The sequence below is a fragment of the Ranitomeya variabilis genome, chromosome 4 (assembly GCF_051348905.1).
Source record: "Ranitomeya variabilis isolate aRanVar5 chromosome 4, aRanVar5.hap1, whole genome shotgun sequence".
In the NCBI taxonomy this organism is placed as follows: domain Eukaryota; kingdom Metazoa; phylum Chordata; class Amphibia; order Anura; family Dendrobatidae; genus Ranitomeya; species Ranitomeya variabilis.
Genome location: NC_135235.1, coordinates 726,969,404 through 726,993,136, shown reverse-complemented (window position 1 = coordinate 726,993,136; position 23,733 = coordinate 726,969,404). Strand labels below are relative to the sequence as shown.

At 45.0% G+C, this 23,733-nt stretch overlaps 1 protein-coding gene across 1 annotated transcript in view; it reads left to right on the top strand.

Moving 5' to 3' along the window:
* The window catches only part of LOC143766643 (uncharacterized), a 41,671-nt gene that overhangs the window by 3,986 nt on the left and 13,952 nt on the right, over positions 1-23,733 (top strand). Inside the window, exons 2-6 of the mRNA XM_077254455.1 lie at positions 10,546-10,694; positions 10,824-11,003; positions 11,087-11,210; positions 11,290-11,387; positions 12,887-12,977. Coding sequence (XP_077110570.1) covers positions 10,617-10,694; positions 10,824-11,003; positions 11,087-11,210; positions 11,290-11,387; positions 12,887-12,977 — 571 coding nt within the window. The 5' untranslated portion in view covers positions 10,546-10,616. The remainder of the gene's footprint in view (positions 1-10,545; positions 10,695-10,823; positions 11,004-11,086; positions 11,211-11,289; positions 11,388-12,886; positions 12,978-23,733) is intronic.

Genomic DNA, 23,733 nt, shown 5'->3' with positions numbered 1-23,733 from the left:
TAAGTACTGTGTGCATTCACACTAATATCCTTACTGGACTTCCTTGTTTAAGTGTCTTGTTCACTCATGAGTCATATCCTTGCTGAGCTGGTTCGTACTAGTGGTCGCACCCCACTATTCAGTTTGCTGTGTTTTACTATATTGTGCTGTGCACCTCGTTTCAATTACAGGAATATCTGTGGTTTAGTTCTGTTTGCATTTCTATTCTGTTAAATACACCTTTCTGCTGCAGCTTTCTTCTCAGACTGATTTTATCCCATGCTATCAAATTCCCTAGCACCTACATAATTGTTACAGCGGAACCGGGATTATAACATTGTAAAGCGAACTATCCTGGATTACTTACATAGGGCTCAGTTCCAAGACTGTCCATGCACCGCGGGGGGAGGGGGGGGTCGTTTAGGATGTATGTGTCAGGAACACCGCACTGCACTTGGTCACTGAACCAGTGTGCGTGTCCTGAGTAAAACAAACTGTGCCCAAAGATACCTGTGGAGCAGGGCAGCAGTGGTGAAGATGTGTGCTTCAGACAAACAGGACCTGAAGCACGTGACTACTGGGGGCATGGCCTAAGCTCCAGAGAGCTAGGAGCTGAAGGAAAACTCCTAGAAAGGTAACTACGGGACAAAGTTACCAACAGAATAGGATAGTCAGGACATAAACCAAGGGGTCATACACAGACAGGGCAGCACAGTACAAAAGGACAGGCAAAACTCATAACAGGGACACAGCCAAATCAAAACCAGACAGACATAAGGTAGCACAAGCACAAAGCACAACAGGGTCAAACACACTCGGCCAAGGATCAGAGTATAAGAGACAGGGAAGGCCCCACAATGAGGCTATAAGAAGCCTCCCAGAATCCCAGAGTTAGGCCATCCAGGTTAACCCTAAAACCACCTAATCCCAGAAACTTAGCAGACCATGACAGTATGCCCATAAGATATAACAGGAATGTCGGAGATGGCTGGAAGCAGAAAACGCCTTTAATGTGAAAGATGTTATACAGGCGTTCATTGTAGAACAATTTATTGCCAAGTGCCCCCAGAATTATGGAAATGGGTCCAGGAGTGCACGCTGTGCACCGTGGACAGAGCTGCAGCCTACTATCCGACTGCAATAGAGGAGGCTTCTGGACAATACACCACAGCCTGCTTCCTCCCCCTGGCCCCCTCAGACTATATCTGCCCTTCCACCCAGCCGCAGTCACACCTCGTCCAGTGAATCTTGTACACTCCATCCCCACCCGAGAAGACCACTGACCCGAGCATCATAGAAACCCCTCCTGGAGTGTACGGACTCCGGCCTTTGTCCCTCAAATACAGAACAAAGGCAAAGCCACTTGCAGGATGTTTAAATTGATGGATACAAAGTATCAGGATTTAGAGACACGGGGGCATTCCTGACTATCGCTGACCCCCGAGTCAATTCACCAGGGACCGGGAATTCCCATTGTCCTTGCAGGGGGTGTCTGTAAATATATACAGCAAGCTTTGGTGCGTTTGGATTATGTTTTTGGAGAAAAACTGTTGGATTGGAGTTATGGGAGGACTTCCTGCAGATATCCTCCTTGGAAATGACATTGGGGAGTTAGTCATTTTCTGGGAGCACCACAACATCCAAACCTCATTGGGGAGCAATCTGTTTGGCCAGAAGGCCCGTGGGCCTCTCACTCTTCTGAAAGAACGATTGGAGGGAGATATAGCAGACATCAGAACACCTATCCCCTATATTCTAGAGTTCAGAGACCGTCTCGCCCAGCTAGCTACCTTGGCTAACGAACATCAGCGAATGGCCCAGTCCAGTAAAAAAAAAAAACTGGTATGACCGTAACGCCAGGACCTGGGAATTTATGGAAGGACAACAAGTGCTCATGATTATTGCAACCCCTGCCATTGTACAAGAAACTGTAAACGGTGGACCAAAGAGGACTAAAATAAGTAGGCCAGTGGTCTGTGTAGACCTCATGGCTTGCTCACTTATTAAGATGGGGGAGAGGTTGTGATGGTGGTATATGGGTACCCTTTTGCTTATTAATATTTTACTGATTTTCATGGTGCTTTCTTGTAGGATGAGTTATTTGCTAATTGATGAATGACTGTTGTTGTCATCTGATATCCCGCCCCACAGTACTGTACTGTTATCTTTCCACAGGGTCAGTGAATCATGTTGTTTGCTAATATGCTAATGACATATTGAACTAGCTTGTTGAAACAATGATCCTCTGCGACCTTCCCCCCCCCTGACCTGTGAAGGAGGAGGGATTTTTAAAATATCAGGGAGGTGAGACCCGAGAGCAGATCATGTGTGGAACTATGATGTGAACACAGCACCTCAGAGAGAAAGAAGAGTATATGGACTATGTTATCCTCTGTCTACTGGATTGTTGTACTCTCATCTCCCAGGGCTTTTATCCTCTTACTGAACTGCATTCGGGTTCTGGACTATCTTATCCTTTGTGTGGTGGATTGTATATGGATCTTTCGTATTTTCGGCTAAATAAAGACTTGGGATTGTTTACTCTTCTCTTGCTCTGTTGATTGTGTGATATCGAAGAAGGATCCCGTGACATGTATCATCCAAACTGTAGCCCACTCGGTCGCAATGATGCCCATGAATTGAGAGGACTTAGTGTGGTTTGCCATTGGTCACCCTCTCCTTCCCATCATAACAATTTCAGCGATATCCACACTCCCATGATGGTGAAACCATTGAAGAGAGTGGTGAATCAGGGTACTGGAAGCTCCTGATCCACCATTCAGCCTTCGCCTGCGAGTCTGAGACTCCGTGCACAGCAGGCACAATGATGTCACTACATCACACCTGAGGTATGTACTCTGTACTCAACACTGCACAGACAGGAGCAGTTCATCTCGGGAACAGGGTTGGGTGAGTGGTGTGTGGTTTTTTTTTGGTTTTTTTTTTTAATATCAGGAATTGTGAGGCATAATATTAAGAGATGTTTGTGCTCTCATGCTGAGTGTGTGGCTGGTAGGGGTCATTATACTGAGTATGGGGCTGTGGTGGACTGTACATGCCTCCATACTGACTGGGGGTCCTTATTTTCTGTTGCAGGTTGTGGTGGCCATAATACTGCATGAGGTGCTGTAGGGACCGTCATACTGTGTGGAGTCTATGAGGGCCATCATACTGTGTGGGATCTACATGGGCACATAGGAGAACAATTTCCTTGTGATGAGTCAGATAGAAAGTGATAAATACAGACCTTTGGTCTATCTGATTGCAGTCCTGAATTGACATCAGATAGTTTATTCTGAAGGAAAGCAAAGATATAATGGCAGTGACAATCTGGATTGCAGGCAGGGAGCCAAGCGCAGGCAAAGAGTAGGGCGAGGTCCTTAGCTCAGGTTTGCTGGATGTCACGGGGTCCTTCTCCAGTATCACACAATCAACAGAGCTAGAGTATAGTAAACAATTCCAAGACCTTTATTTAGGCAAAAATACGAAAGATCCATATATGATCCACCACACAAAGGATAAAATAGTCCAGAACACGAATGCAGTTCAGTAACAGGATAAAAGTCCAACAATCCAGCAGACAGAGATAAAAGTCCATATACGCTTCTTTCTCTCTGAGATACTCTGAGCACATCATCATTCCACACAGGACTGATCTGTGTCTCACCTCCCTGATATTTTAAGTCTCCCTCCTCATTCACAGGTCAGGAGGGTGAAGGTCTCAGGGGCTCACTGTTTCAAAATGCTTGGTCAACATGTCATTAGCATATTAGCAAACAATACAGTGCTGTGGGGGCTGATATCAGATGGCAACAACAGCCATTCATCAATTAGCAAATAACTCCTTCTACAAGAGAACACCATGAAAATATGGAAAATAGAAATATACACAAAAATGATACCCACATAGCATATCACACCATCACAACCTCTCCCCCCTCATAATAAGTGAGCACGTTAAGAGGTCTACACAGACCTCTGGCCTGTTCACTTTAGTCCACATTGCTCAATAGTTTATAGTTCCTTGTACAGTGGCAGAGATTGCAATAATCATGAGCACTTGTCCATAAATTCCCGGGTCCTGGCTTTATGGTCATACCAGGCTTTTTGACTGGACTGGGCCGTTCGCTGATGTTCATTAGCCAAGGTAGCTAGCTGGGCGAGACAGTCTCTGAACTCTAGAATGTAGGGAATGACGGGCGTTCCAGTATCTGCGATATCTCCCTCCAATTGTTCTTTCAGAAGAGTGAGAGGCCCACGGACCTTCTGCTCCCACAAAATGACTTTGTAACTCCCCAATGACATTTCCATGGAGGATATCTGCAGGAAGTCCTCCCATAACTCCAATCCAACACCATTTTTCTCCAAAACCAAAATCCAAACGTACCAAAGCTCGCTGTATATATTTGTGGACACCCCCCCGCCAGGACAATGGGAATTCCCGGGCCCTGGTGAATTGCCTTGGGTCGAACCACACGGGGGTCAGCGTTAGTCAGGAATGCCCCCGTGTCTCTAAATCCCGACACTTTGTATCCATCAATTAAGACATCCTGCAGATGGCAATGCCGTTGCTCTGTATTTCTGATGGACAAAGGCCAGAGTCCGTACACTCCAGGAGTGGTATCTATGGTGCCGTGGTCGGTGGTCCACTCTTGTGGGGGTGGTGGTAGCTCTTCCTCAGGCGGGATGGAGTGCACAAGATGTACTGGACGAGGTGGGGCTCCCTTCGAATCCTTGAGGGACAGCCAGACTGCAAATGTCCAGGTTGCCCACACCCATAACATCTACTCTCTGTGATACCTCCAGGTCGTGGTCGGAACTGTTGGGGCCCAGGATTGTGAGGCGTGATTGTCATCGGCTTGCGACTAGGAGGAAGGGCAGGTATAATCTGAGGGGGATGGGGTGCGGGAGATAGCCGTGGTTCATTGTCCAGAAGCCTCTTCCATTGCGGTTGGATAGTAAGGGCTTCATCGGCCAGGGCTGCAGCTCTATCCACGGTGCATGGCGTGTGCTCCCGGACCCATTCCCGTACCTCTGCGGGGCACTTTGCAAGAAATTGTTCTATAAGGAACGCCTGTATAACATCTTCCACAGTAAAGGCGTTTTCTGCTTCCAGCCATCTCCGACATGCCTAGGACATTTTATGTGCATACATCCTAAACGATCCCCCCCGTAGTGCATGGGAGGTCTCGGAACTTGGCCCTATATGAGTCTGGGGTGATAGCATGGTAATCCAGGATAGTCTGCTTTACAATGTTATGATCCCGATTCCGCTGTGCGTCAATGGTTCGGTAAGCCTCCACCATGCTACCGTATAGGAGTCCCACTAACAAACACATCCAGCCAGGGTGGGGCACCTCCATCACAGCACCCTGCTGCTCAAAGTCCTTGAAGAACCCCTCCACATCTCCGGAAGCCTCACCAAATGGCTTAAACTCTGTCCGGGTGATCTGTACAAGCTCTTGGATCATTGGGTTTACATTCCACATTGCGTTACTCCCTCTTTCAAGCTCCATTGCTTCTTGTCTCTGCTGTGCCTGGTGGGCAGCCTCCTCGTACTCCTGAGATGCCTGGGCCCAGAACCGCCATCTCTTCTTCGTACCACACCACCCACTGGCTTTTTGGGGTGGGGGTCCTCGTCTCCTGGGCTTGTCTTTCAGACATATGGGAATAGTTGGCCGGGCTGGCACTCACCAGTAGGTCAATTAAGGCCTCTTTAGTCAGTCCCTGGTAGTTCAGGCCCAGGTCTCTGGCTCACTCCTGCAAACTGGATACAGTCCAATTTCTGTACTCACTCTGTGTGTGGTTCTCCATTAGGTTACGCTCTGTTGATCCCGCTGCTTGCCACCAGTTGTCACGGGGTCCTTCTCCAGTATCACACAATCAACAGAGGTAGAGTATAATAAACAATTCCAAGACCTTTATTTAGGCAAAAATACGAAAGATCCATATACGATCCACAACACAAAGGATAAAATAGTCCAGAACACGAATGCAGTTCAGTAACAGGATAAAAGTGCAACAATCCAGCAGACAGGATAACAGTCCATACACGCTTCTTTCTCTTTGAGATACTATGAACACATCATCATTCCACACAGGACTGATCTGTGTCTCACCTCCCTGATATTTTAAGTCTCCCTCCTCATTCACAGGTCAGGAGGGGGGAGGTCTCAGGGGCTCATTGATTCAACAAGCTAGGTCAACATGTCATTAGCATATTTCGCAAACAATGAATTGCTGTGGGGGCTGATATCAGATGGCAGCAACAGCCATTCATTAATTAGCAAATAACTCCTTCTACAAGAGAACACCATGAAAATAAGTAAAATAGAAATATATACAAAAATGATACCCACATAGCATATCACACTGGACTATTGTGGCCTATAACAAAAGTTATGTACCTCCACATCAACCAGAAAGTTCCTGATTCTGCATAATGCAGAAGAAGCATCCATAAAGTGTTTTGTCTGATGTATGTACTTCTCAAGTAACACTCGCACATGATATTTATGGTGTTTATCTATTTTGTCCTTGAATGCACTTATCACTTTGTGTCCCTTAGGGTACCGTTACACTAAACGATTTACCAACGATCACCACCAGCGATACGACCTGGCTGTGATCGTTGGTAAGTTGTTGTGTGGTCGCTGGAGAGCTGTCACACAGACAGCTCTCCAGCGACCATCGATGCCGAAGTCCCCGGGTAACCAGGGTAAACATCGGGTTACTAAGCGCAGGGCCGCGCTTAGTAACCTGATGTTTACCCTGGTTACCATTGTAAATGTAAAAAAAAAACAAAAACACTACATACTCACCTTCTGATGTCTGTCACGTCCCCTGCCGGCGGCTTCCCGCACTGACTGTGTCAGTGCTGGCCGTAAAGCACAGCGGCGTCACCGCTGTGCTCTGCTTTTACTTTATGGCCGGCGCTCACAGTCAGTGCAAGAAGCAGACGGCGAGGGACGTGACAGGCACCGGAATGTGAGTATGGAGTTTTTTGGGGTTTTTTTACATTTACAATGGTAACCAGGGTAAACATCGGGTTACTAAGCGCGGCCCTGTTTGGTAGAAACACAACTTGTCGTGTTTGGAGGAAAAAGAATACTGAGTTGCATCCATCAAACACCATACCTACTGTAAAGCATGGTGGTGGAAACATCATGCTTTGGGGCTGTTTCTCTGCAAAGGGGCCAGGATGACTGATCCGAGTACATGAAAGAATGAATGGGGCCATGTATCGTGAGATTTTGAGTGCAAACCTCCTTCCATCAGCAAGGGCATTGAAGATGAAACGTGGCTGGGTCTTTCAACATGACAATGATCCAAAGCACACCGCCAGGGCAACGAAGGAGTGGCTTCGTAAGAAGCATTTCAAGGTCCTGGAGTGGCCTAGCCAGTCTCCAGATCTCAACCCTATAGAAAACCTTTGGAGGGAGTTGGAAGTCCGTGTTGCCAAGCGAAAAGCCAAAAACATCACTGCTCTAGAGGAGATCTGCATGGAGGAATGGGCCAAAATACCAACAACAGTGTGTGGCAACCTTGTGAAGACTTACAGAAAACGTTTGACCTCTGTCATTGCCAACAAAGGATATATTACAAAGTATTGAGATGAAATTTTGTTTCTGACCAAATACTTATTTTCCACCATAAAATGCAAATAAAATGATAAAAAAACAGACAATGTGATTTTCTGGATTTTTTTTTTCTCAGTTTGTCTCCCATAGTTGAGGTCTACCTATGATGTAAATTACAGACGCCTCTCATCTTTTTAAGTGGTGGAACTTGCACTATTGCTGACTGACTAAATACTTTTTTGCCCCACTGTATATGTGTGACATGCTAATCACTATGTCCTGGTGTGTCCCTTGATCCCATCCAATTATTTAGCACAAAGCACTTTACTTTTTATATATCTAGCAGTTTAGGTGGCCACACGGTATTTGGTCCATTTTGTTTCCCTCGCTGAGCATGTAATAATCTTCTGTTTACTTGTCATGTAACCTTTTTTAGTTGATGTATCTTGTAAAAAACGTATGTATATTTTTGTACTACTTTGGACATGTACTCCCTTTTTTTCTTGGTATGATGTATTGTATTTGGAGTGTCCTTATTTGTTGTGGTCTTTCTATCATTAGCTCTTCCATTAGGGGTTGAGCAAGAATATGAGGGTTAATGTTTACATCGTGGGATGTATTTATTATTCTGTCAGTGTAATACTAACGGCCCCATACACATGAGATAAGAGTTGGCTGAACGGTCATTTGGCAGACGGCCATCTCTCCCGACTCCCCCATACACACAAATATTCCAGCTTTCCTGTGGTCTGTATGAGAGAGTCGCCCCCAGACTCCTCTAGCGGAGGATTATCTACAGGAAGAACAAACGGATTATCCTCTGAAATTCAGGATGCCAGATCCTTCTCTGCCCTGACATCATCTGTCGGGAGACCCCCAAATACATTACGGTATATAGTCGCCCAAACCCCCGAAAGCAGTGCTTTCATGGAACTTTAGTGTAATGTGTTTGGGGGTATTAAAAGGTAACTTATTGGACGCTGCATCTGGCCCGGCCTAATAGACCTTCATACATTGCAGGCCTAGACATCAAGTAAGCTTCATAGTATCTAGGCCGCCCCATACTATCGGGTACTTGGGGGCGGAGGGCATTCAGCCGAACTCTGTCAGACCTTCTTAGATGTCATGTTTGCTTATCACAGCAGCAAGTGGTTAAACTGCCAGGGTTAATGTTGCAGATGCACCTGTGCCGTCCCTGCGGTGTATATCTATGTTACAGGCCCCAAAGAGTTTTTTTTTTTTTTTTTTTTTTTTTAAACAAATGTCAATATTAAAAAATAACAAAATGTGTCTTCTGCTTTTTGCACATTTTTTTTCTTTTTAAAGAATTGTCGGTGCCAATTTTCTTTTAAAATATTTTAGCCCCTTCACCCCCCGGGGCATTTTCAGTTATTGCATTTGTTTTTCCCTCTCCATATTCCCAGAGCCATAACAGTTTTTATTTTTCCGTCAATATGCCCATTTGAGGGCTCGTTTTTGGCGGGACGAGTTCTACTTTTACTGGAAATCTGGAAAAATCCAAGTATGGTGAAATTGCAAAAGAAAAGTGCAATTCCACAACTATTTTTTTTTTTCTTTTTTTACCATGTTCACCAAACTGACCTGCGATTATGACCAGGTCATTACGAGTTCGTAGACACCAAACATGTCTAGGTTCCGTGTTATTTGAATGGTAAAAAAATAAATAAAAATCCAATGTTTGTTTACAAAAAAAAATGTGTCATTTTCCGAGACTCGTAGCGTTTTCATTTTTCCTGATCTGGAGCGGAGTGAGAGCTTATTTTTTGCACGCCGAGCCGACGTATTTATTGATAACATTTTGGGGTAGATATGATCTTTTTAGCGACTTTTTTAAATTCTTAACGCAATTTTGTGGCGACCAAAAAACGTAATTCTGGTGTTTTGACTTTTTTCTCTTTACGCCGTTTACCGATCAGATAAATTCTTTTTATATATTGAGAGGCGATGATACCAAACAGGTGGGGGGTTTTTTCGTCCGCTCTGTGTATCAGAAATGGGTGGCTCTCATAGCTATCTGGCAATGACAACCACAGGGGTCTCCTGCAGACCCGGGGTTGCAATGCCAACCCATCGGCGACCCACAGTCATGTGACACAGGCATTATTGGGCAAGATTAGTGATGAGCTTCTGGCGCGATCAGAGATTGACAGCAGCATTTAACATGTTAAGTGTGGATCACAATTCCACCCGCGGCTGATAGGGGCACATGTTGGCTGTTGAAATCAGCTGACATCTGCTGGAAAAGAAATGGGCTCAGTGCCGGAGCCCACATCAAACGGGAAGACCCGGCATGTGCCGTACATGTATGGCACATGTCATGAAGGGGTTAATATTTGCTTTTCCTGGTGTTTTTCTTGTAATATAGGAAAGCCTAAGGCCAGAAATATATCCTATAAAACACTGTACATGGAGACTTTGGTATCAAATAATTTCTGTCCGCGGTGTTTGTAGAAAAAAAAATATTTTCTAAAAGCCTCAAACTTCTGTGTGTGACTCAGAGCTGAGATCTAACGTGATAGAAGATTCCAGTGCGGGGAAGACGGGAAACCTCCATATAGAGGCCGGTGGGGATGGAGTCAGTGACCGACTCTGGACAGATCTGTTCCTAGAGCCGCAGTAGGAGATGAAGATGTCGTCCTCATCATGGAGTCGTTATTTCTCCTGTCACGTGTAATGAATATCTCCTGCAGTATTACTAATGCCGATTCCAGGGTCGGGAAATGAGGCGAGAATTAGCGTTATGGAAGATGAGTCTATGAGGAACGTATTCAGCTGCCGACTCCGAGGGAGAAACTGCTTGTTGTCTGTGGCCGAAATATATAGGTTTTATTAGTAGATGGAAAGAAGAAAACTGAATACTGTAAAATAATAAATCTCCTCATATGTTTCCCTCATTATCTCCAGTAATTGTATTATTACACAGGATTCTTATGATGTTACATCGTCTCATCTTCTTCTCATTCAGATCTCTACAATATCGGATCCTCTCAGTGAAGATCTTCTATATAAGAGAATTTCCTGATTTACCCATTAAGGATGGATATGGACAGAGACAAGATGGCGGAGAGGATATTACACCTCACCCTAGAGATCCTCTTCCGGCTTACTGGAGAGGTGAGAGGTTCTGATGACGTCACATTACATCATTCTTATCTATGGGAATAACAGATGGACAGAACTGGAGAGGTGAAGACTCTGGAAATGTCTGTAGTGAGATTTATTAATGTGTCTCTCCATAACCAGGATTACACAGTAGTGAAGAAGACCTCTAGTGAGCGCTGTCAGGATCCTGTGTCTGAGGGATGGGGAAGACCCCTGAGCCCAATCACGGGGCCTCCACCTCACCCCCTGATACATGAGAACATCAATGACCAGAAGATCCTAGAACTCATCTACAAGATGATTGAGCTGCTGACTGGAGAGGTGACACTGCTGGGAATGCTGGGACATTATATGCTAAAGATTTGAAGGGATTGGGGGGATGACGGTATCATTGTATGTGTCAGGTTCCTATAAGGTGTCAGGATATCGCTGTCTATTTCTCCATGGCGGAGTGGGAGTATTTAGAAGGACACAAACATGTGTACAAGGACGTCATGATGGAGGTTCCCCAGCCCCTCCCATCACAAGGTAATAGGACTAAATACACACAGCCTATAATTATCTGTATGTAAAGAATTAATTCAGTCCCTGTATGTGTTTTCTCCAGATCTAGCCAGTAAGAGGACAAAACCAGAGATACGTCCCCAACCTCTTCTTCCACAGGACTGTAAACAAGAAGATCCCAATGTTCCTCAGGATCATCAGGTAGATGGAGAGAAGATGTCATGAGATCTCCCTTATGATGTGTAGACGGCTGTGAAGGTCTTGTGCTCAGTCTTGTTTTATCCACCAGTATTATCTACTATATAATTGTCTAAGGGTCACTTCCGTCTGTCCTTCAGTCTGTGTGTCACGGATATTCATTGGTCGCGGCCTCTGTCTGTCATGGAATCCAATTCGCTGACTGGTCATGGCAAAACGCCCACGACCATTGCCACCACCAATCAGCGACGCGCACAGTCCGGAAGAAAATGGCCGCTCCTTACTCCCCGCACTCACTGCCCGACGCCCGCATACGCTGTCCGGTCACCGCTCACACAGGGTTAATGCCAGAAGTAACGGACCGCGTTATGCTGCGGGTAACGCACTCCGTAACCGCTGCTATTAACCCTGTTTGTCCCCAATTTTTTACTATTGATGCAGCCTATGCGGCATCAATAGTAAAAAAATATAATGTTAAAAATAATAAAAAAACAAAAAACCTGCTATACTCACCCTCCGTAGTTCGCCGAGCCGCTCGCGCCAGGCGCCATCTTCCGTTCCCTGTGATGTATTGCGAAATTACCCAGAAGACTTAGCGGTCTCGCGAGACCTCTGGGTAATTTCGCAATTCATCCTGGGAATGGAAGATGGCGGCCGGCGCGAGCAGCTCGGCAGAGCTTCGGTGGATCCCAAGCGTCGGTAACCGCTTCCTGGATCCAGGCGCCAACGGAAGGTGAGTATATAACTATTTTTTATTTTAATTCTTTTTTTTTTTTAACAGGGAAATCATGCCCACATTGCTATATACGTGGGCTGCGCAATATACAACGTGGGCTGCGCAACATAGTACATGGACTGGGCAATATACTACGTGGGCTGTGCAATATACTACGTGGGCTGGGCAATATACAACATGCGCTGGGCAATATACAACTTGGGCTGCGCAATGGACAACGTGGGCTGCACAATATACTAAGTGGGCTGCGCAATATACTACGTGGGCTGCGCAATATACAATGTGCGCTGCACAATATACAACGTGGGCTGCGCAATGTACTACGTGGCTGCGCAATATACTGCATGGGCTGCGCAATATACTACGTGGGCTGCGCAATATACTGTGTGGGCTGCGCAATATACTGCGTGGGCTGCGCAATATACTACGTGGGCTGCGCAATGTACAACGTGGGCTGCGCAATGTACAACGTGGGCTGCGCAATGTACTGCGTTGACTGCGCAATGTACTGCGTTGACTGCGCAATGTACTGCGTTGGCTGCGCAATGTACTGCGTTGGCTGCGCAATGTACTGCGTTGGCTGCGCAATGTACTGCGTAGGCTGCGCATTGTACTGCATATTCTAGAATACCCGATGTGTTAGAATCAGGCCACCATCTAGTATGTTTTATACTTGTGTAATGAGAACGGTGGAGATGGCAGGATTAGAGCTGATCATAGATGTGACTTCTCCATCTGTCTGTGACCTTTACAATATTTGTTTCAGGGTGAAGATCTGACCCATATTAATACTACAGAGACGTATGTGAGGGGTGATGAGCGGTGTAAAGAGGAGATTCCTACATATGACTACCCAGGTGAGTAGTAACCACTCTATGCAGAGTAGCACAGATTCATCTCAGTCACTGACTATGGCTGCTTTATCGATGATGTATTCCATATCACAATCAAGTGATCACCATTTTGCCTCTGGACCACAACATTTTCATCCACCCAAAACTGTTCAAATCACTTTGGGTATTTAAAGACCTTTTCTATAGAACTTACAACCTGGAGGATCCATCTACCCCAGATCGTTACCTGCCCAGATCTGTAAACTACAAAGCCAAATGACAGCGTACGTACAATGTGTTGACAAGTTAGAAAATCACTTGAAGAAAGATATTATTATGGTCCTCCTAGAGAAAGCGGAGGGTAATGATGCTGTTGGCTTCCTAGAACCCTGATATCTTATTGGATGCTGCTGAATGAGCTCATATGGTCCTTACAAGACCAGGTCCAGTCTTTCTGACTATGCTTCAATTTTATGATCGACAGCATTGAATATGCAGTGAGGCTAAGTGTGAATTTCTGTACAATAACAACAAAGTTTTCCTTTATCCTGACTTTTCAATTTCTTTTCAAACGTATTTACTTTACACAGGATTGTGATAAACTACAAAAAAAGACACCTGTACCAAGATACATCTCTAAGCTGTGCGTAACTGAATGATGTAATATAAGTTAATTCACTCGTGCAAGAGATGTGTTGGCATGTCTCAAGCCCTGGTTTCATGGATTCATTACACATAATAAATTACATTATGTCTTCGATCATAAGGAATTCAGATTACTGCACAATCTCTCCTGAAATGAGGAGCACTAATACTTTCTCTACTCTTCTGGTCAGGATTCATAGTAGCTCCAATATTCCACCATAAATGAGTGCAACTGCGATTTAGTGTTGAAGTTTTAACCTCATAGATACGTTGTTGTTGGGATGTAAAAAAAATTTTTATTCTATACCTTTGTTACAGGTTCATTCTGTATGATAGTTTGATTGTGGTGTGATTGGCCTGCCTCAGTTATGTTAGTCAGCAACTCTCTTTTAGTAGTTAAAAAAAATGGTCTCCATTACTTATTCCAAATGCCTGAGACCTAAATTTAGGACACCTCAGCTCTACAATCAAAGTTCTCTTTGAATGTCTAAGGCTGGTTTCACACTTGCGTCTTGTTGTGCTGTGGATGGCAGCGTACTTCCTTATTCCTTCCTCCGTGAAGCCCCACCTACTTCCGGCTGCGTCCAGCGTTTCCCTATGTACCTATATTTAATATTGGGTACGCAGGGTCATGCGTTGGATGCGGATGTATCCGCATGCGGCGATTTGAGGTGTGCGGCGACCAAACGGGAACGCAAAATTGCCACATGTGGATACATCCGCATCCAACACATGACCCTGCTTACCCAATACTAAAGATAGGTACGCAGGGAAACGCTGGATGCAGCCGGCAGTTGGCGGAGCTTCACGGAGGAAGGAAGTACGCTGCTATGAGATGAAAGTTTGAAACCAGCCTAATATATCTCCTTGAATCTCATCTGATAGAAAATATTGGCCTCCTACGATAATTTAATTCCCAAGAGTCACAAAGCCACATACTCTAATTACGTTCATAGAATGGTAGAGTTGGAAGGGACCTCGTGACTCACTAAATCATCCCAGACTGATGTCTGTCCAGCCTCTGTTTGAAAACTTCCATGGAAAGAGAACTCGCCTCCTCTCGTGGCAGCCTGATCCACTCATTCATCACCCTAACTGTCAAAAAGTTTTTTCTAATATCTAATCTGTGTCTCCTCCCGTTCAGTTTTATCCCATAGCTTCTAGTCTTTCCTTGTGCAAATGAGAATAAAACTGATCCTTCTACAATGTGTCAGCCCTTGAGATATTTGTAGACAGCTATTAAGTCTTCTCTCAGCCTTCTTTTTTGCAAGCTAAACATTCCTAAATCCTGTAATCGTTCCTCATAGGACATGGTTTGCAGTCCGGTCACTATTCTGGTCGCTCTTTTCTGAACTTGCTCCAGTTTGTTGATGTCTTTTTTTTTAAATGTGGAGCCCAAAACTGGACACAGTATTCCAGATGAGGTCGACCAAAGAGGAGTAGAGGCCAATAATGACTTCATGTGATCTAGACTGTATGCTTCCGTTAATACATCCCAGAATTGCATTTGCCTTTTTTGCTGCTGCATCACACTGTTGATTCCTGTTCTTTTTTTAATCAGATAGATTTTTATTAGAAATGACAGAATATTACAAGTAATTCTCATTACATTATTTTAACTCAAGTAACATTTTAAAAGTGAAAGATACCAATAAAAGTAAAATTGATTGAGACTTCAGTAGGTTAAGTGTTTTTGAATATCCATATTGAATCAGGAGCCCCATATAATACTCCATAAAGTTTATGATGGCCCCATAAGATGCTCCATATTAAAATATGCCCCATATAATCCTGCATAAAGGTTAATAATGGCCCCATAAGATGCTCCATAGACACATTTGCCCAATATAATGCTGCACAAATGCTGATTATGGCCCCATAAGATGCTCCATAAAGATATTTGCCCCATATAGTGCTGCACGAACGTTTGTTATGGCACCATAAGATGCTCCATACAGACACTTGCCCCATATAGTACTGCACAAATGTTGATTATGGCCCCATAAGATGCTCCATACAGACACTTGCCCCATATAGTAATGCACAAACGTTGATTATGGCCCCATGCAGACACTTGCCCCATATAGTGCTGCACAAACGTTGATTATGGCCCCATATAGACACTTGCCCCATATAGTGCTGCACAAATGTTGATTATGGCCCCATAAGATGCTCCATACAGACACTTGCCCCATATAGTGCTGCATAAACCTTGATTATGGCCCCATAAGATGCTCCATACAGACACTTGCCCCATATAGTGCTGCACAAACGTTATGGCCCCATAAGATGCTCCATACAGACACTTGCCCCATTTGCTGTTGCTGCGATAAAAAAAAAAAATCACATACTCACCTCTCCGTCGCTCAGGCCCCCGGCACTTTCCATATTCACCTGCTCCTCATTCCGGCGCCGTTCCGTCTTCAGCGTCGACGTTCAGGCAGAGGGCGTGCACTAACCACGTCATCGCGCCCTCTGACCTGAGTGTCCCTGCAGAAGACGCTGAAGACGGAGCGGCGCCGGAACGAGGAGAAGGTGAATATCGCGCAGCGCTGCGCTCCCCCTCCCCACTATACTCACCTGCTCCTGGCGCGGTGCAGTCCCTGCTTCCCTGACGTCGCAGCTTCTTCCTGTACTGAGCGGTCACCGCTACCGCTCATTACAGTAATGAATATGCGGCTCCACCCCTATGGGAGGTGGAGCAGCATATTCATTACTGTAATGAGCAGTACCATGTGACTGCTCAGTACAGGAAGAAGCTGGGGAGCCAGGGACCTGCAGGGACCGCGCCAGGAGCAGGTGAGTATAATTAGACAGCTGCCGCTCCCCCTCCCCTGCTGACCCCTGGGTATGACTCAAGTATAAGTTGAGAGGGGGACTTTCAGCCCCCAAAAATGGGCTGAAAATCTCGGCTTATACTCAAGTATATACGGTATTTCTCTTAGTATAAATACTTATTTCCAGTAGAAGTATATGATCCGTCTGTATAAGAAAGTCTCTTCTTGTCGGAGGGTCCTCTCTGATCCATAATTTAGCAATCGGCTTTCTTGCAATGAATAATAATCTTGCAATTACTATATTGGTCATATCCGTTGTAATTTCCTCCACGTATCCCAATATACATATCAAAGGGTTTCTAGGGATAATGCATCTACTTAGAAAGAAGGAATATAAACCAGCTCAGCCGTGATGCAAGAACCAAACCTCGGGAGCACGGACCCGCTGTGTCCAGGCGTATAAAGTCCAAAAAAGAAAGGAATGTCCAGCTTCACCGAGTCCGTAAAAAAGAGTCTCATGTCATGTCATGATTAAGGGAGCTTAGTCTCCAGAAACGCGTTGAGATTCTTACCCATATGGTTGTGCTGAAGTCTGTATCCTCCTTGTTTAAAGTTTGTGAATAAAGAAAACTCTTTTTTTACAGACTCGGTGAAGCTGGACATTCCTTTCTTTTTTGGACTTTATAATGCATCTACACACCAATTCAATACGGTTTAATACCACTATCAAAAAGGAAGACAATCTGGGACAATGCCACAACAAATGCAGTATGCCCGCCTGAGATTGTGCATTCGGAATTAAGTTATTCAAAGCTGGATTGGGGTCTATCAGGGATTCTATAGGCCCTATGAATTACAAATAACTGTGATAACCTCCCAGGTTCACTCATAGAAATCTTAGGCACATATTATAAAATCGATTCCCATCTATCATTATCAATCGCCCACAGTTCAGCTTCCCATTTCCCTCTAGCCTTAATAGGATGTTTAACAAGAAAAGCAAATAGATCCCCGTATACAGTGGCGTATCCAGGGGGGGGCAGCTGGGGCATGTGCCCCGGGCGCAGCTGACGGGGGCACCAGCGGGCCGCCTGATGATGCGGCGGTCCAAGGAGGGGGTTGGCAGGGCCAGGGAACGGGGGCTGTTTAATTATACTCACCTACTCCTGGCGTGGTCCCTGCAGGTCCCTGGCTGCCCGGCGCCCCGGCTTCTTCCTGTACTGAGCGGTCACATGGTACCGCTCATTACAGTAATGAATATGTGGCTCCACCTCCCATGGGGTGGAGCCGCATAGTCTTCATTACTGTAATGAGCGGTAACGGTCACCGCTCAGTAAAGGAAGAAGCAGCAGGGCTGGGGAAGCAGGGACTGCACCGCACCAGGAGCAGGTGAGTATAACAAGGAGGGGGAGCGCAGCGCGATATTCACCTGCTCCTCGTTCCAGCCGCCGCTCTGTCTTCTGCAGAGGTCAGATGGCGCGATGACGTAGTTAGTGCGCGCCCTCTGCCTGAACGTCAGTGCAGAGGAGGCGGAAGATGGAGCGGCGAATGGAAGGAGGAGCGGTGAATATTGAAAGTGCTGGGGACCTGAGCGACGGAGAGGTGAGTATGTGATTTTTTTATTTTTTTTTTTTAAATCGCAGCAACAGCAAATGGGGCAAATATCTGTATGGAGCATCTTATATGGGCATAATCAACGTTTGTGCAGCATTATATGGGGGCCATAATGTTTGTGCAGCACTATATGGGGGCCATAATGTTTGTGCAGCACTATATGGGGGCCATAACGTTTGTGCAGCACTATATGGGGGCCATAACGTTTGTGCAGCACTATATGGGGCCATAACGTTTGTGCAGCACTATATGGGGGCCATAATGTTTGTGCAGCACTATAACGGGACAAGTGTCTGTATGGAGCATCTATGGGGCCATAACATTTGTGCAGCACTATATGGGGCAAGTATCTGTATAGAGCATCTTATGGGGCCATAATGTTTGTGCACCACTATAATGGGGCATATGTCTGTATGGAGCATGTTATGAGGCCGTAACGTTTGTGCAGCACTATATGGGGCAAGTATCTGTATGGAGCCATAACGTTTTTGCAGCACTATATGGGGCAAATGTCTCTATGGGGCATAGTCAACGTTTCTGCAGCACTATATTGGGCAAATGTGTCTATGGAGCATCTTATGGGGCCATTATTAACCTTTATGCAGGATTATATGGGGCTCCTGATTCAATATGGGTATTCAAAAACACTTAACCTACTGATGTCTCAATTAATTTAACTTTTATTGATATCTATTTTAACATTATGGGGGTTCAGGAATGTACCTTGGCTTGGTCATACAGTTTCAATAGAGTTAAGGTTCAAATGGGGGAGGTTTTGTAGGGGTAGGGGGGGGGGAACGCCAAACTGATCCTTTGCCCCGGGTGCAGGAAAGGCAAGACACACCTCTGCCCGTATACCTCCGATATCGCCCCCTTCGTGCAACTGTTAAGAATAAAATCCAGCATAAGATCTACTTGCAACACTATGGGCCTCCTTCTACTTTGTGCCTGGTATGCATGGGAGATCCTGTTATATTGATACAGTTCAAACGGTGATAACTGAAATTCTTCCTGGAGCACCTCAAACATTTTAAGGCTGCCCTGACTAACCAGCTGACCCATACGTCCAATACCTGCCTCTTTCCAGGAACGAAAACCCTCATCTGCTTAAATTCTTGTAAATACATGTTGTCCCATATAGGTGAGAATCTAGTGAGGCCGTTCACCCCCCCTAATGTGCTTCACTTCCCACACCCTGTGGATTAAATTAATAGTGCAATATTGTGAACCTTCCTTCGTAAAATGTCCGCCTTCCAGACTTTCACTCAATGCCTCCGTCTTTAGCAAAAACCTCAGGCTATTAGGTGCTTGTACCCTCCCTGACTCCTCACCCCAACCTTTGAGATGTTGCCACTGTGCCGCTAAGAAATATAGCCAGGGATTAGGGAGCGCCAACCCACCCTCCGTTTTGGGCCTCTGAAGTGTTTCCTGTTTGAACCTGGGTCTCTTTCCCTCCCATATTAATTCACCAAACAGATTTAATCCTGCGAAATCTACACTGTGGAATCCAGATGGGGGAATTATGTAGCGCGTAGAGTAGTTGTGGCATTACAATCATCTTTAAAAGATTCACCCTACCAACTACCGACAAGTGTAATTTATTCCACGCCGAAAATTAAATACGTATTTTTTGCAATAGCGGGCTTAAATTCAAGTCCTCAAAGCTAGTTAACAGAAGAGCAATCTGAATCCCCAAATATTTGAATTTATGAACCACCTTCAATTTTGTAGAAATTTCCCTCTCTCCTCTACCTATATTGTCCCCATCTATCAACAAAATACATGATTTGTCCCAATTTATCATGAGTCCCGAAAACTTTCCAAATTCCTCAATTAGGCTATGTGCACAAGTAGGAAAAGTGGTGCAGAATTTTCTGCACAAAATCCGCATCTCCTGGCTGAATCCGCAGCTGCGGATTTGCTGCGTTTTTTATGCGGATTTTGTGCGGTTTTTATGTGGAGTTGATGCGGATTTTGTGCGGATTTTCTGCGGTTTTTGCCACTGCGGATTTTTAACATGGAGGGGTGCAGAAACGCTGCAGATCCGCACAAAAGAAGTGACATGCACTTCTTTGAATTCCGCAGCAATTCCGCACTGATTTTTCCACACCATCTGACCATCTGTACAGCTTTTTTTTATCCCATTGATTTACATTGTACTGTGCGGATCTGCAGCGTTTCTGCACGGAAAAATCCGCTGCTTATCCGCAGCAAATCCGCATTATGTGCACATAGCCTTATAGCCACCGCGTTGCTCAGGGTCCCCTCAGAATCCTCCAAGAATAGCAAGATATCATCCGCATATAAGGCCATTTTTTCCTCCTTCATACCGTAAATAAAGTCCCTCACCTCTTGTGCTCCTCTTCTTTTAGCAGCCAACGGCTCTACGGCAAAGGCGAAAAGCAAGGGGGACAACGGACACCCCTGTCTAGTACCTCTAAACAGTGAAAAGCTCTCTGACAATTTATTATTAACTCTCTAATTTTTGTCATTGGGGTGGAGTACAGCAACTTCACCCAAGAGATATATTTGGGCCCAAACCCCAGTCGTTCCAGCACCGACCTCAAGTAATTCCCCTCTGCACAGTCAAAGGCTTTGTGGGCATTTAAAGACACCACTACTCTCTTACCAGCATTATCAGCAGGAATTTGCATATTTAAGTATAGCCTCCTTAAGTTGATTGCTGTAGATTTATTGGGCATAAAGCCAGATTTGTCTGGATGGATCAATTTATCAATCACTTGGGTCAGTCTGTTCGCCAAGGCTTTTGCCAAAATGTTTGTCTGCCGTTAGGAGTGAAATTGGTCTATAAGACTCTGGCAGCTGTGGGTCTTTGTCAGCTTTAGGAATGACCACAACAATGGCCGCTCTCATTGATGGAGGCAGCACTCCCCTTTCCAACGACTCATTAAATACCCGATCCAATTTAGTCATTAATTCTGCGATAAGAATTTTGTAAACCTCTGCCGGAATGCCGTCTGTCCCCGAAGCCTTGCCCCCCGCCACGTCTACCCGAGCCGCCTTCAATTCTTCCTCCCCAAGCCGTTTATCCATCCACTCACAATCCTCTTTACTTAGTCTAGCCAAATAGACCTCTTCCAAATATCTATTTAACTCCTCTTTCTTTTTGCACCCTAGAGGAATATAATTCACTATAAAATTTCCAGAATACTTCTAAAATTTGTTCCCCCTGAGTAACCACTTTTCCATCCTCTGATTTTATGGAATATACAAGAGAAGAATCCCACTGCCCAGAGGCCACTACTGAGAGCAAATGTCCCACCTTTTCCCCCTACGAGTAAAATGTCTCCTTTTGAAATACTCTCAACCATTCTGCTTTGCGCATATGCAGTTGATTGACCTCTGCCTGCGCCGCCTTCATTCGGTTTTGCGTGTCCCTTGTACATTGAGTACTTAATGCTTCCTCCGCTGCCTTCAATTCCTCCATCACAGCCTTATCTTGGTTTTATGCCTTGAAATGTCCCGAAATAGGATTCTTCTTTGGTACGCCTTCATAGTATCCCATACTACGTGACTCCCTGCACTCCCTTCATTTATCCTAAAAAATTCCACAAGCTCCTCCCCCACCTTTTCCATATCCAGTAGCTGTAACCAGGAAGGATGAATTTTCCATCCCATCCCCCCTAATTTATCCTGGTCTGCCAATTGTAATGATACCAATACTGGGCTATGATCCGATAATACTCTAGGCCTGTACTCCACCTCTTGTATTAAGTTATTCATCCCTTCATTTCCCAAAGCTACATCTATACGAGACAGGGAACCGAACGTCACCGAATTACAAGAATAAGTATATTTATCGACATTACATACCCGCCATAAATCTATCCATCCTATTTCCCTTAGATATTTCCCAAAGGGGGTAATAGTCCCATCCTCTCTCAACAAAGCATGCCTACCCTTGTCCCAGTGGTCATTAGCTATATTGTTCACATCACCAACTATAAGGAGGGGAACCCCATCCCATCTACCAGATATTTCCAGAATCTCCTGTAGTTTTTTCTTGGAGTACGGCGGAGGAATATATAATGACACAATACACATTAATCTATTAAATATCTTACATACTATAAACACATATTGACCATCTTTATCAATTATAACCTTGATCTCCTCGACCAGGACACTTGTATATAGCAGTATTGACACTCCTCTGGCGTAAGTTGAGAACGTCGAGTGAAACGCCTTTCTCACCCATCTCTTTTGCAACATAGCTACTTTTTCCTCCACCAGGCGAGTTTCTTGTAAGCATATCACTGAGGGCCTCTGTTTCAGCACATATTGAAATATTGCTGTATGCTTTGTAGCATTTGCAAGACCCTGACATTCCAACTTAACATTTTAATGTTACCGCCCATTATATCTTATAGGGACAATAAATTGATTCAGGCCCGCTAAGGTCTCTAAACCTTCCCCCTCCCCTACCCTCCCCCCCTTTACCAACCTATCTTTACCCATCCCTCAATCCTAACTGAAACAACCCCCTAACTTCTCACCCTTGCCCCTTCAGGAACTTTATAAACACTGTGAGTATAAATCAAACTTACTCTCTCTATACGAGATCTGGAAACGCTGTTTTACAGCCAAAAAATACCAGCCTTTCCCTACTATCTCTCTCAATCCCACCTAAATCAAAATTAACTGATCGTTGCGGCGCCGAACACAACCATTTTAAAACAATAACAAAACATGTCATATCAAAAGTGACAAATACAATCAAATTGAAATCAACTTAACAGTTAACATCTGTCCTACGGACACTTAAAGCAAACTTCAACGGGTCCGCTTCAGTATGCTTAGCATTAAGGTCCAGCCATTGTGTGGCCTCCTCTGGATTTTGAAAAAAGTGCACCCGATCCATAGCCACCGCCCTGAGTTTAGCCGGGTAAATCATTGAGTAACTCAGGCCCAGGTCTCGCAGTCTCTTCTTGACCTCTCCAAACTTCATCCTAAGTTTTTGGACCATTGCAGAGTAGTCAGGGTAGATGGAGATCCGGTTCCCGTCAATGGTTAAGCCATCACAGTTCCTGGCCTTCCTCAGCAGGATATCCCGATCACAGTAATTCAGAATTTTGGCCAGGATAGCTCTCAGGGCAGACCCCGGGGGCAGAGGTCTGGTAGGGACCCGGTGTGCCCTGTTGTAAATTCTGCGTTTTGGCTCCCTCCGGTGGTTGTAGATGCTAATGCAGTAGTCCCTGGTTTGCAGCCCTGGTCAGGTGAATCTACTGATTGCAGTTCTGACTGGGGTATTTAGGCTTGCAGGATTCATTAGTCCTTGTCAGTTGTCCATTGTTTTTGGAGGTTTAGCCCTAGCCTGGTTCCTTCTGCCTTACTGCCAAATCTGCAAGATAAGTGTCTGGTTTCTTTTGTGCACACATGCTGTGCTTAATTATTCAGTACTATTCATTGTCTTTTGTCCAGCTTTGACTGTGTCAGTGTTTTTCACAGTCTTGTTGGATTCTCAAGAGTTGCAGATGTACATTCCATGACTTTAGTTAGTTTGTGGAATCTTTTTGTATTTTCTGCTGTGGGTATTTTGGAAGTATTTTAATACTGACCGCTTAGTATTCTGTCCTATCTTTCCCTGTTTAGTTAGAGTGGCCTCTTTTGCTGAAATCTGTTTTCTGCCTGTGTGTGTCTTTCCTCTCCTACTCAGTCAGTATTTGTGGGGGGCTGCCTATCCTTTGGGGTTCTGCTCTGAGGCAAGTTAGTGTTCCACATTT